The sequence below is a fragment of the Bemisia tabaci genome, chromosome 1 (assembly GCF_918797505.1).
Source record: "Bemisia tabaci chromosome 1, PGI_BMITA_v3".
NCBI classification, from domain to species: domain Eukaryota; kingdom Metazoa; phylum Arthropoda; class Insecta; order Hemiptera; family Aleyrodidae; genus Bemisia; species Bemisia tabaci.
Window position 1 is genome coordinate 27,313,507 of NC_092793.1, and position 14,117 is coordinate 27,327,623.

General features: G+C 39.7%; 1 protein-coding gene across 4 annotated transcripts in view; it reads right to left on the bottom strand.

Annotated features, from left to right (window-relative positions):
- Positions 1-322: 322 nt before the first annotated feature.
- Positions 323-14,117, bottom strand: part of LOC109041224 (transcription factor cwo) — a 71,844-nt gene continuing 58,049 nt past the window's right edge. For all 4 annotated transcript variants that reach the window (XM_019057484.2, XM_072298965.1, XM_072298972.1 and 1 more), the window contains 4 exons: positions 7,134-7,320; positions 4,426-4,692; positions 3,447-3,661; positions 323-1,762 (listed from right to left, as the gene is read on the bottom strand). In XM_019057484.2, coding sequence (XP_018913029.2) covers positions 1,118-1,762; positions 3,447-3,661; positions 4,426-4,692; positions 7,134-7,320 — 1,314 coding nt within the window. In that variant the 3' untranslated portion in view covers positions 323-1,117. The remainder of the gene's footprint in view (positions 1,763-3,446; positions 3,662-4,425; positions 4,693-7,133; positions 7,321-14,117) is intronic.

Sequence of the window (14,117 nt, forward strand, 5' to 3'; positions counted from 1 at the left end):
AAAAATGAAAACAGGAATTTTTTATAAAATAAAATGCCCTTTTTTCTTATAAAAAAGAAAATTTTTATTCTAGATTTTAGAATGATGTGCTAAGATTCTATAATCAATTTGATGAATACTCTGGAATGTATCGTAGAGCCGTTCTTCCCTCTGATTCAGTTAGTTCGGGTCGTGCGATGCAAGGGCACCTTGTACGCAGTTTTCAAGAGAGGTAAATTGAACGTGCTCTGTTATCATTCTGGTTTTCCCTCTGCCACCAGCCACCAAAACATCACATTAGAGGAAGGTATACGAGGCTTGGGCAATAAATAACTGCATGAGATTGCGAAAATATTCATACTTTACATTTATTTTTCAAACAAATACTTTAAAAACATCTTAAAAACATCTCAAAAAATATGTATAAACACAGACAGGAAGAGAAAATCCTTTTCTACCATATGCTTAATAATCCTAAAATCATCCGCAAAACCTTTAAAGTATAACAAGAAATGCCGGAGAAATAACTTCTAACTAAAGCTAGAAGTTTCCTCTTTTTCGCCTTATCACCCGATCAACACAGATCGATAAACCGATTGATGATGTCACAGTCATTTCGTGTCCTGATGAAAATAGCTTCCGCTGAGTGATGCATGAGAAAGTTGGATTGGAATCCTGAGAATTTTACCAAAAAAATGAAACCTGATTGGTTCACACTGCCGATCGCAGCCTCTGGTGATATAACAAATCAATAGTTCATCGATCTATATTGATGGTGTGAGGAGCAACATGGGAAGGTAGAGACTGGTACTGAAATAGACAGGTGACCCTAAAATAGACCCTATGTTGGAAACCGATTCCCACGATAAAGCCTATAATTCTCCCTCATAGGCAATTCATCAATTACCTAAACAGACTACAATGAGGGTTAGAGCAATTTTCAGTTTCTACCGTGTAGCAGCGTGCCTCGCACATTGGAACAAGAAGAAGATACTCGGTCTATCTTTAGCTACGGCGTCCATGTTTCAGAATGGAGAAGGAAACTTGAGCAAAAGCTGGAGCAACAAATAAATAGGATGACTGAAGTGAAGAGAAAAAAAATGATAAGGTAACATGGGATCTGCAGCGAAACATGTTTTCATTGAGTTTCGGGAGTACACGTGGCCCACTTTGGTAACGTTTGAAAATGGTTGGACGCGACGTTGGTCTGCGGCCAGGTTTGGTTCAACTGCGGCGAGCAACTGGTCGACACGAACGACGGCGACGAAGGGTAGAGTCTCATCGGCCGACTGATGGTCCCCATCGGCTGCTGGCAGAAGTTGACCGAGATGGTGACTGGGTGCAGGATCAGTGACGAGAAGTTGACGCTCATCATGTCGATACTCTGCTCGTTCAGGAACGGGGCGAGGGTGTTGAAGTCGACCGTCAAGGGAACGTAGAAAGCGCCTTTGGAATGTAGTGCGAAAATCGGAATACTATAATTATTATTGACGGAGTCGCTACAGGAGGAGGGGTAGGTGGTGAGTGCTTGGTACTTGGACGACGGTGGTGCCGGCAGGAAAGGTTCCGTGCTCACGGCTGACTTCCTCTCCTGTGAGCAATCCCGGCGCCTCTTCAGATTTGTACCGGATGATCCGACCATGAGCGGCGATGGGGCCTCGGGCGCCACCGCGTGCTCCGCGCTGAACCGTTGCTTGATGTTGTTCTTGAATTTGTACAGCGAACTCGCTGGACTGTACCCGTCCACGATCGAGCTGGTCGTCAGCGTGGGAGACAGAGGTGCCTGTAGAACAAAAAACAAATCCGGTTCACTTAAAAAATCTAATAATTTTATTTGAGGTGCTGGAGGACGAGGCGCGTACACTGGGGAAAAAAACACATTGGATCTAGAGTCCGGACTCTTAAAAACATGGACAAGAAAAAGTACTCTTGATTCAATCAGAATCTAGTTCAAATCAAAAACCAAGCCTCTTAATTTAAACGGATTTCGTTTTGATTCAAGCAAAAATCCGACTGAATCAAGAATTTTTTTTCTTGTCAATGTTTTCAAGAGTCTGGACTCTAGATCCAATGTGTTTTTTTTTTCCAGTGTAGGTGCAGTTTTCGCTATTTCGAGAGATAAGTGTTTGAAGTTTTGAAATTACATAGATCCCTATGGCGGGAAAATAGATCAAACTGACTTTTTGATGCTTAAATTTTGGAATTTGGGATCGAATTTTTCACAGAATATGCATTATGACTAGTCTCACTTGTAATCATTATATTCCCAATTTTTCAAACACTGCACTTATGCGCCTTGTCCTCCAAGCCTCTTATTCCTTCTTCATCAATAAAAAAAAACACATACTGGCAAACCCTTCATGGAACCAGAAAAATAATGTAAAGAGAGGGCGCTCCCATCCGAGATCATGTCTAAAATGAAGCAAGATATACTCTTTTCGGCGCTCTGAGGTTGGTTCGAATCGACTAGGCAACTAAACTAACAGCACCACAAAGCGCAGAGTATCAAGTGATGGTGAAGGCGCTGAATGTCGGTAACACAACTGGATTTGGGTCGGCTGCGCAACTTATTTAACTGCACGGTAAAGGGTAGAGTATCACACAAAAAGACGAGAGCGCTCGAAATCGAAATCGTGCTTTTAAAGTCCTCTGCCAATCAAGTCCTCGCTTTTCTCCACATTTCGTTCAGTTGCATCGTCGAACTGAACTAGACACAGATTGAGAGGAGGTCAACAGGCCCTCTCCCAGGAGATTCTAAAAAATGTGACCTTTCGTCGTTCATTTTAAATATATCTACTGAAACGTAAATATTCATATTCGTTTGGCGCCAAATGGTTTTCAATTTCTAGGCTACGATGGCGAGAGGTCTCCCTGGTTCTCCGTAAGTAAGCAAGTGCATTGATTTTTGGTAAAGGGCATGGACTTTAAGTTCGGATGACTGATAAATTCAGATATAAGCCATCGGCCGGTTCGGTTGATTTTTATTTCGAAACATCGAAATGAAAGTCCGAAAAGAATGAGAAGCCCCTTTCTTGTCACTTCGTCTGTACTTGAATCATGATTTCTGCCGTGATAAGGAAGAGTGTCGTATGAACCTTCGGTCGCCGTCAGCTTCCGATTGATAAAATACGGATTGTCTGATAAACTTGTGAAACTCCAACCCCACCCCCCGTCCCCCAAATTTTTAAAATACTTCTATTTACTCGCAATTTGATCTTGAAGTTTTCCTGAGCCTTGCAAATTTTCTGCATGTCTTCCTCTTTTTTCTTCCTCTCTACTTTCCCAGCCTCAGATACGTTCATGTTCCTTACCGTCTGACCAGCCCACTGGACTACTCAGAGTACCAGTCTGTCGGCCCATCGGGAGCTATCCAATTTCCCAGCGGACTTTAGTTTGATTGAATTGTTGGAAATGGACGCCTTAGATTTTCATCATAGAAGAATATAAGCTGAGAATGTGTGTCTCACCTGTCGGACTGTGGTAGAACGGTGGTTGAAAAAGTGAGGACTGGTAAGGATGTCTCTAAGTTGGCTGCTATTGGCCGAATCATAACCCTGGTCGCCAGTTGGGTGTGAGCTTCCGTCTGTGCTAGAATTTGATCCTAAATCCAATGGCTTGCTCCCCAAGCTACTGGACGACGACGTATCGTTGAGATGCGTGTGCGGTTGGTTCACTCTGTCACCTGAAAACAGGAAAAATGATTACACGTACACTCTAGAAAACATACTTGGATGTCAGCAAGTTTTTCCTTAATTCACCTGCCTCATGAGTATTTTCCCCTTTAATGGTTCCCAGACAGAATAATTAAATCAAAGAATTACACAGGAAAAGAATACAACATATGGCAGTAAAGTTTTGCCTCAGAGGATCATTGTATCGTTGCCGCAACGGTCTTTATTCTTCATACATCTTAAGTACTGAAGTAAGATTATATAACCTCGTGGAATTGAATTTTCCTCACAATCACAGAGTTTTTCCTCAATAATTCTCATAGAGTACATAGAGTCGTAATGTAATAGGGAGAGCTGGCGCCATGTTCTGCTCGACGAGTTTCGAGCCCGGTGTGCGGGGTCACTTTTTCGATACATATTCGATCCAAAATGGCGGAGTGGAATATGGCTGGTCCCCGTGTTTTGCAAACCATCGATTATGTATCGAAAAAGGGACCCGGCGCCGCATAGGAATCTCGGAATTCGGGACCTGGAAAATGCTTAAAAGTGGCGCCAGCTCTCCCGCTTGCGTTACGACTCTATGTACTCTATGATAATTCTACGTTGAGACTGAAATTTCACCTTACAAAACATTTAAAAACAGATGGAGAAGTTACAAAAACTGTGTTACATGGCTTGCCATAGGCCATACACTCTTTGAACATTGAGCCTCCTACTTGGATATTGTGAGGCTCTTCTTCCGCTCCTCCAAACGAGTTGATAAAGGAGTACTTACTTTTCAAAATTTTATCGCAATGTTTCTGTAAGTGATTCATGAACTGAACGCAAAACGAGTCGTTGGCAAAGAAGCCTTCGACTTCTACGAGGAAATGCATGGCCTCTGAGAGACATTCTTGGAAACCTAGCCTGAAATGCTCAGGAATGATTGTGTTGGGGCTGGTGCTGCTACTCGGCCTGTTCACCCTGGATGCAGCCTCTGAGCTTTGCGCTGGCGACTCCCGAAGCCGTTCCTCTTCTGCCCGTCGTTCTATCTCTTGTGATTCTGAAAAAGAAAAATTTCTGAAAAATTAGACGGTTAAACATTTTAAAAATATAGAGAGGAATCTTTACTGAAAGGCAGCGTCGCTGCTCCATTTCCTTGCACCTGCTGCATTCACGGAAAAAATTGGATTGTTGATTTAACGATGGAATTGTTAAAAAATATGTCCGATATGTTTCAAATGTACGTTTTACAATTGTGAGAATATAATTTAACCACGGGGATGATTAAATTAACATTTTTATATGTGTAACACGTCGGGCACATTTTAACTGCAATATTGTTAGATCAGAAATTTCATCTTTTTCCTCCAATGCTTGATGCGTGAATACCAGTATGAGAAAGCTACCCCAGCATGGCAGCAACTTTGGATAGGAGGGGGTTTTCTTGACAGTTATTTTGGTTTTTTAGTAGGGGTAAATTTTGGCAGCTATTATCAGTTGCACTTGTTGCGTACCTTGTCACCGGAAAAGTGTGTGCTGGAGGGAGTTATTTACGTGCCGCTCAAATAGTTTTCAAATGAATTAAACACGTTTTATCAAGTTAGTGAGGTAAAATTTCCGATTCTGCGAAGGAACATTACCAAATTTATAGGTATTTTAACCTTAATCTGATTGCAAAAAAGTCATTTTTGGGCTCTAAACATCACCATGCAGATACTCTAGGCCGGCTGAGCCGCCAATCAACAATGGATCCTTTAGTGTTCTTACACTATTCCTATAAGGGTTCTCATCTTGAAACCATGGGGAGTAAATTAGGATGACAAAAATAACTAAGGGGAAAAAAGTTGAGGAGCAAAAAACGAAGTTAGAGCGATTTTTGACGTAGAAAATGACAAGAAAACTTCCAAATTAGTGAAAGAAAAAAAATATTTAGCTGAAAATGATGGACGAGCAAGAAAGCATTCAAATGTCCGAGTTTGTTATACCCTCAAAGTTATAGATGTCTTTTTAATCCTATTAATTATTTATTCATTCCTTTATTTGTTTGTTTATTGTTTTTTTTGTTATATGTTTATTTCTTTCCATGTTCAAGTCTGATGGGAAAGATCAATTATCGGAGAGGACGAGGAATGATTGTAGACTTTAACACTCATTCAGAAATTTAATGTTATTTTTAAAGTTTCTTACTTTACATAGTGTGTCCTACGAAAAAAAATTCCATTTGCAAAGAATCGTTTAAAAAATGTATAATTTTATTTTTCCAACAAAAATCAGGTTGGATAGGTCGGGACGGCCCTTCGGCCTTCTTATGCCAATATCTCAATCAACAGAAGCAACGTATTTAATGTTGTTCATAATAGCGCCTTATTACATGATACAACTATTCGTGCTCAATGAACATGCGTGTTGCATATGAAAGAGTGGAAGGCGCTCCGCCGCCCCGGTTACCCTTGTTCACGAAACGGTGCACGCAGCAGCGTGTGGTGCGCATGCGCATTATACGAGTATATAGCAAGATGAAACTCCCTGTTAAGAAGTACTGGGACAAGAGAACAGGGAAGAATATTTTCGCACAATTCTCACTTATCAAAATATTAAACTCCACCGCAATGTCACACCGAGTTGTGACAGCGTGTCGCTGCTAGCACAACTTCATAGGCTAGAGTGACCGGAGCGCCTTCAATTTTTAATATGCAACACGGATCTTCGTGGAGCACGGATAGTTGTCTCAAGGCGTTATTACCGGTAACGTTGTTTTAAAATCGAATATAAATACTGGAGCGTTTCGGGAAAACGCCGCGGTATGAAAACTCGAGCCTTGTCGAATTTCCTCCAGTTAAATACGAATTATCTGGGAAACTTGTGAGCTCTTTCTATTTAAAGTTTTTGAAAAACTAAAGAAAGAAATTACTTACTCTAATTAAATTATTCTAAAAATTTCAAAGAAATATATTCTAAACTTTCCTGATAAATAAGTTTTATCAGAAGCAATTTGGCAACATTTGGACATTCAAACTTCGTTTTTCCGCCGTGGAAAGCTTGCTTTGGCAGCAGCAAAGATGGTAGGCTGGGCCATATTGTATAAACTTCGCCACGCTGTATTACGACTGATCTTAATGTTAACAACAGTCTTAATCCTCAGGTAACATCAACTAATGAAATTGTGCCCCGGAGAATGGAAAAAAAAGATCGATTCAAGTTGTTTGTCAAACCGAACAATTTCAAAATATTAACATTTTCAACAGTTAAAAATGCAAACTTTGCAGCGCTGCTTTGCCAAAACGAGCTTTGAACTTAAGCTCAAACTTTAAATGAAGAATTGCCTCATCATTAGGCTTTGCTTGGAATTTATTTGAAGTAAATCCCCACGCTTCCTGAAAAGGGGTACTTTTTTGGCAAGCTCTTTGGCTGGCAAGGCGAGTTCACAGCTACAGTCTAGTGATGGGTAAATATAGAGATTTAATGTTTGCTTATGGAGTAATTATAACGAGCTGTACTTACTATTACTAGTGGATCGGCTCTGTAAAGACTTCATGTGTTTGATAGCCATTTCTATGATTTCAGTCTTTTCGATGCGACCTCGGCCCTTTTTTAAATAATCGGCGGGAATGAGTCTTGAAAGATCGGCCAAACAGTTGTTCATCCGATCTCGCCGCCGTTTTTCAATAATTCTATGAGACATTGGGTCCTGCAACACATCAAAACAAATATTTTTCTTTAGCAAATATCTTGGAGCAAATTGCGAAACATGAGATTTGAGTTTATTAAAGTAAAGGGTTATTTAAATACCAGCCGTATTGCTTTGACTTGATTACAAAACATTGTAGAGCAAAAATTTCTATGTATCTGACCTCATCAGCAACTATACTCATTACTCATACTTACACGCATTTATAATATTTTTTTTTTTTTTTTTCAAAAACCGTTGAAAATTACGAATGAGAGGGGGATAGAGTACAACAACATCAATAAAGTCTGCAGCCTCGCGGAATAAGATAGTGCCAGAGATCCAGATATTTCCAGTATACACATCAAAACATCATTTATTCATTTGAATCTAAACAATCTATTCAGATAAGTTTGAGTCTATCTGAACTCGCGTCAATTAGATATCGAGGGATAAGGAAAACCTTAAGGAACCTAACCTAACTGACAATTTTGGCTAAAATGAGTCAGCAACTTCGCCGCATTCTACAGTATAAAATGTGTAAGCTGACGACTTGAGTTTTTTTTCCAATTCTGTAGGAAAGCACTTCAATGACGCTGTAATATACGAAAAATTACAAATCTAATTTTAAAATTACAAATCTAATTTTAAAATTACAAATCTAATTTTAAAATTACAAAAATGGTGAAGTTTTCTCTTCGTTCTTCAAAACTGTCAGTTTGCATATAGACGGTGTTGATCGTTAGCCATCGATATGGAGGTCCTTTAAAATTTACTGTAAGTGATCAAACATTCCCGTATCCATTACAGGGAAACAAGTTTGATAGCATAGGCCCTGGATAGGAACGCCCTGGTAAAAATTCTCGATAGGATCTGCGTTTCAAAATACCGTAGGAGCTCTTATAGCCGACTGAGGAAGGCGATAGAATATTATATAGCTGGCTGTAGAAAGTGGAAAAAATTATACGGCCGGGTTGCACGAAACGATAAAAAATTATACAGCCAGGCTATAGTTCCTATCGCCGGGCTTTACACTTTATCGCCTGGCTGTTGCTTTTTCGCCATCGGCCATAAAAGGCTATAATAAATTGTGTAGAAATTCGTGTGCTTTGGAAATCAGTAAGTTTGAAAACTACCTTAATATTTACAAAACACACATTATATTTTCCTTTGAAACATATTTTTTTTTTCATCAATTAAAATGAGAAAAGTCCATATAGAGTGTGCAAACATTTCAAAGTCATGAGTTGAAAAACGCTGACTCCACGAGATTAAATATTAGAGCCTAACACAAAGCGGAGCGGCGGCGCACTGGCGCCTTCAAACCTAACAGGCATACTTCACGCATTGCGCAATGCGTGAAGTATCCCCGTTAGGTTTGAAGGCGCCAATGCGCGTTTCGCGCTGGCTGTCCGCCCGCCGCTCCGCGCCGCAGCGTACCACGGCGCTTGAAGCAACTATTTCACACCAGAGGTACGCACAGTATCATACAAAATTGCAGGCGCTCCAACATGTTGGGAATGGCAGGCATCCTTCAAAAGTACGGAGCTTTCCTCGCAAAATAAATCAAGATACTACGGCCCAAAAAGAGAGCGGTAGTCCAAAAACTCACTAAGTCCTAGCATCCGTAATTAGTAACGTTTAGCATACACTTTATCGCCAGGATGTTGCTTATATAGTCGCCATCGGCTATAAAAGACTATAAGATATTGTGTTGCCGGCTATAGAAGCTATTGGAAATCTTACAGCCGGCTGTAGGTCTATGGTATTTTGGAACACAGATTCTACTGCCAATTTTTACCAGGGTGACCAATTTGGACGTTTAAAAAAAATTTCCCACGCAAGGTTTCTCATGGAACAACCGGAGTTCTAGTTAGTTCAAGTTTCGATCTACAGCGTCTTAGCTTGATCAAACATCAAACGAAACGTGTAAATCGATCAAACAGTAAGGACCTGTTCAGAGAGGAATAAATGCAAAAATAATACGAGAAATAGGCGCGAATTTTGGTTTCATTGACCTCAAGTAAATCGTGATTCCCAAAACACTTAAAATAAAAAGGTGCAATTTTATTTACATGATAGGCTTTTAAAATTATCTTTTTTCGGCATTTTCATTTTTATTGCTAGAAGGAACTACTTTCTGACGCGCAATCATCATCATTAATATAAACTTCGAAGGATTCTGCCTTTTTCTATTTCACTCGAGGGGAAGTGTCCCCTCCCGGACTCTCTTCCCCACCCGGTGACTGACGCTGCGCTGTGCTGAACGGTTCAGCCTGAACCTTTCCCCTACGTCTGACCGTTCCCCACTCCTCTGTCAATCGAACCATATGCCACCGCTTACGTATTGTCGCTCGCCCACCCAGGTACCTAGCGGCCAGCGGTCAGTTGATGATAAATCTCGCTCATGCTCCTATGCAGCTACGCATTGATTACGCCAGCTAATTACTTTCTAATAATTAGAATTTCTTCGATAATAGTTTTCTTTATTTATTCGACTGTATTTTTTTCTCTGTTCTACTGTGATTTCCTTGGTTCTCTACTGTGTTTTTCCTAAATCTCTGAGTCAGAAATCTGAAGCACTTCGGTATGCACCGAGTACTTCAGATGTGTGACCTGAAATCTTCGGTATATACCGAACTACTTCAATTGTCTGACCCGAACTTCGGCAGATGGACCTTAACTTTTCGGATGCGTGATCCGGAAACTTCAGAGATCCATATGATCTCAGCTTCGGGTTCCATGCACAAATTTTTTCTCCGTGTTTCCTTTTAGGGGACGCAACTAAAATTTCAGTAAATTTTTTTCAGAAAAGTAAAGAAAAAAAAAAGTGGCTAACGATGGTTCCTCACCTTCACGTGGTGTTGACTGTTTTTACTAAGTGGGAACCGTCCATTTTAAGATATAGTCTATTTCTTGCCCTGCCATTATTATTCTACAAGTTAATTGTGGAGTGAGAATTTCATAATGTTTTCTATGAAATCTTCAAAATATAGTGATAAAAAATTTGCAACTACTACAAAATTGACTCGCGAAGCGAGCCGAATGTCACTCGCGTAGCGAGTGACCGGGGGTCCAGGGGGCGTAGCCCCCGGCTAGGCGTGACGGGCGCGCGAAGCGCGCCCAGAACGGCTAGTATAGACTATTGCTACTTGGTGCGCTGCGTCGCGACGTACGTATACGATTGACGAATCCGACGGTTAATGCCGCGATCGCCAAATCTCGACGTAGACACTGTGCGTCAAGATTTAAGGCCCCATTGACAACCTTTTTTAATATCTAGCCATATAACAGAGAGGAAAAGAGCTTTGCTCTTTGTTCAAGGTGATTTGTCAAGCTCAAGTGACTTGGTCAAACGGCATGGGATATATCGCATCTTTTAGGTCAAAAATCTCGGTAGATTTTGAATTTTCAGCAAAAAAAAGGACGATAGCCCCTAAGCATGAGCCTAAAGAATCATTCTAAACCCAAAAATCGACAAAATTCAGAGAAATGAAAGCAGAATAGTGTTTGAAAAAAAAACCTCGCATTCGATACAGAAATCGATAGCTAAATCGAATGCGAGGTTTTTTTCCAAACACTATCCTGCTTTCATTTCTCTGAATTTTGCCGATTTTTGGGTTTAGAATGATTCTTTAGGCTCATGCGCAGGGGCTATCGTCCTTTTTTTTTTTGCTGAAAATTCAAAATCTGCCGAGATTTTTGATCTAAAAGATGCGATATATCGCATGCCAGTTCGACCACTTCTTTTGAGCTTGACGAATCACCTTATGAGATATTATTTGACACTACGCTCCGACGCACTATACTTCATATACTTTACTAATTTCCATGAAGTAAGGGCGAATAACAAACATTTTGTTGACGAAAATGACATGTCTAATAACGAACTTAAAATAGAAAACAGCTATTGATCAGGCAATCGCCATGCAGTTTTGTAATAATCAGGTAAATTCGGTAAAGGGCACTGAATGAGCTCCCCCGTTCACTAACAGTATCTGCCTTTTATAGTCAGACGATCGGTAATCCTGCACTTGATTCATAAGGCCATGCGCTTATATATCGAACAGCTTTTTTAGTTATGGATACACAAAATATCTCGATGCATCCTCGAGAAGGGTCCCCGCTCGCCAATTTTGTCTTACAAATTGTGCGCTACGGTTCATGATACGACAAAATGGACGAAATTTTGCCCCCTAAAACGCAAATTTTTTAAAAATCTTTCGAAAATGATATGTCTGAAACCTTGAAATCTCACACTGAAAATTTAGGCCTTTAAGGTCACTATGGGGTGGGAGGGGGTCAATTTAATGCGACGAAATTTCTTGTACTTCATATTGAGCCCATTCGACAACTTTTTTTAATGAGACCCGCTTCCCCCGCGAAATTCGATTTTTTCGCTCCACCCTAATTTAAAGCTCATGAGGATATAAAAGACTATCAGGAACAGTGGAGCAGTCCGCGCTAATGCACTGCACATGAGTACACGCCTGGGAATTCCGCAAAAATGTGCTTTGAAATTTAAATCCGACGCGTGTTCCGGCGTCAAGTGGCAGGCTTCGTGCTCGATGTCCGGTCAACAGTCAACAATAAGTCAACGGTCAACAGCACCGAGCGGGCAACGGCAACGGAATGGACGAGTGAACGCTGACTCTTACGACCTCCAAACGTGATACATAAAACATGAAATGCCAAGTCAATGCGTCGTGGAGCGTCATTTTGTAGTCGGCGTAGCCTCGTGGCTATGACAATTCAAATATTTTCTTCCTCCGCTGGTAAAAACTTCGAAGAAATTCATGGGACTTTCTCGTCGAATTGGCAGCTTGAATCGGATGGCCCCCTTCTTTAACTTGCGACGCAATTTCAATGCCCGGCCGTCCTAACTTACGGCTCAAGCCGGAACGAACGTTTGAAGGGCCGACATTAGTCTATAACCTATTTAATCTTATTAACAGTGCAATGTTTTTGTAATGCCCTGAGCAAGACATTAAGCAGCATATTCAAGCAGGCACCAGGAAAACTTTCTGCAGATGGAACTTTTCACGGATGAAAATGCCTTAATGGGTCGTAACCAAGAAGGATATGTTGCAACTTTGACTGAGCCTGTTTAATGAACTTTCAACATTTTTTGAAAAATTTTAGCTCATATCTTAAAAATTGCCAACGTTTTAAACTTCACGCAAAATTGTTGGCCACCAATGCATTAAAATTAAATTCAAACATTTACGATTAGAATTTTCTCTTATGAAAGGCGGAGATTCTTTGTGCATTTAGTTTACTATGAATACTACGATTTTTTCGGGCGAATGAAACTTAAACACAATCCTACGATAGACTTTTTTGATAAACTACAGTAAGAAATTAAATTAGAATTCAATTTCTCTTTAGGGCCTTTGAACTGAAACGTTAATTTGAGGAATACTGATTAAAATCTTGGTAAACTTTTGAGCTGAAATGCATTTTCCTGAGACTAACGTCACTAACACACTCTTCTTTCATTGAGCCGCAAGGAACGTTTTTAGAGAAGTTCCCCAACTATCACAGTCGTGAGTAAACTGCAACTTTCACACATACGCCTTGCACTTAAAGTTGGGTTATCTTGTCGACGTGTCTAGGACTTTATGATCAATTGCCGTATAAAATTAATGGTATATACTTGAGACTTTATTGACCGTGATGTAAAAAGGCTCTCAATAGGCCCTCGTGAAATGTATTGGTGTCATAAAGTAAATTTCAAAGGGGAAATAGATACCTACTCTTTGGATCCAACATAATCATTCTATTTTTTTACAAATGGGAGGTAATCAGTGTTAAGACATATATGTATTAAATTATTGTTTCCATTTGGGAAATATGTTTAAAGCTCTTTGATATAAACTATTTCCTCGCTCAAAGATATGAGAGTATTGTCAAGACATAATCAAGCTCCGATAAAGTTTGGACATTTCTCAAAATGTCAGAAACTATGATCGTAAATCCTTGAAATATTAAAAATTCTACGGATGGATTCAGAAAAAAAAATATTTCGGTGTTTCCTCTTGTTTGAGGTGGATCTTAGAATGATTTGGATTTATGAACTACCCTCATGAAGTAGGAATTCCTGGAAAACGTACGGTGCAGTTTTTTGCATAATCGGTATCATCAGAAGTTGTGAATGGTAGATGGAGTGAAAGCCTGACTGGTGAATTTTCGACTTAGCTCTTTTACATAACGGGACAAATGAACAACTTAGGGTTAGAGTAATTATTCCTCAAGAGTTTATGATAGTTGATTTGGCAAATGATTTTCTGATTTCTTAAAATCATCGTGAACTCATTTGGCACTTCTTTTGTGCATAACAGAGTTTTCAAAATGAATCACATTATTTCATACTTAATTGCTTTACTACGCAATTTCTCCTGTTTCTGTGAGTATAAAAACAGGATTATTTTTAGTTTCTTGAAACGTAGGAATAATGAATATGTGAGACAAAACTACGAGGAAAATATTTGACAAGCAATAGTAGTGAACACTTAAGGTGTTTGAAATGACGGTTACTTACTTTTTATACATATTTAAAGTAGTTTAACAATCTTAATATCCAAAAATATAAAAATTACACACATACATTCGAATATGGTCGTTATCTTTTTAAGGAGGCATGTGATACAATTTGCAAGTTTTAAATTTTATAGGATGAAGAAAAATATCGAGTATGAATTTGTAAATATTTTTATTATAAACGTTACGAAACAGAGTTTTCGGTGGGAAATTGAGGAATAACACCGATGAAGTAACTTTTTTACTTCATTTCTCCCTTAAATGTACGTGCTGAACAT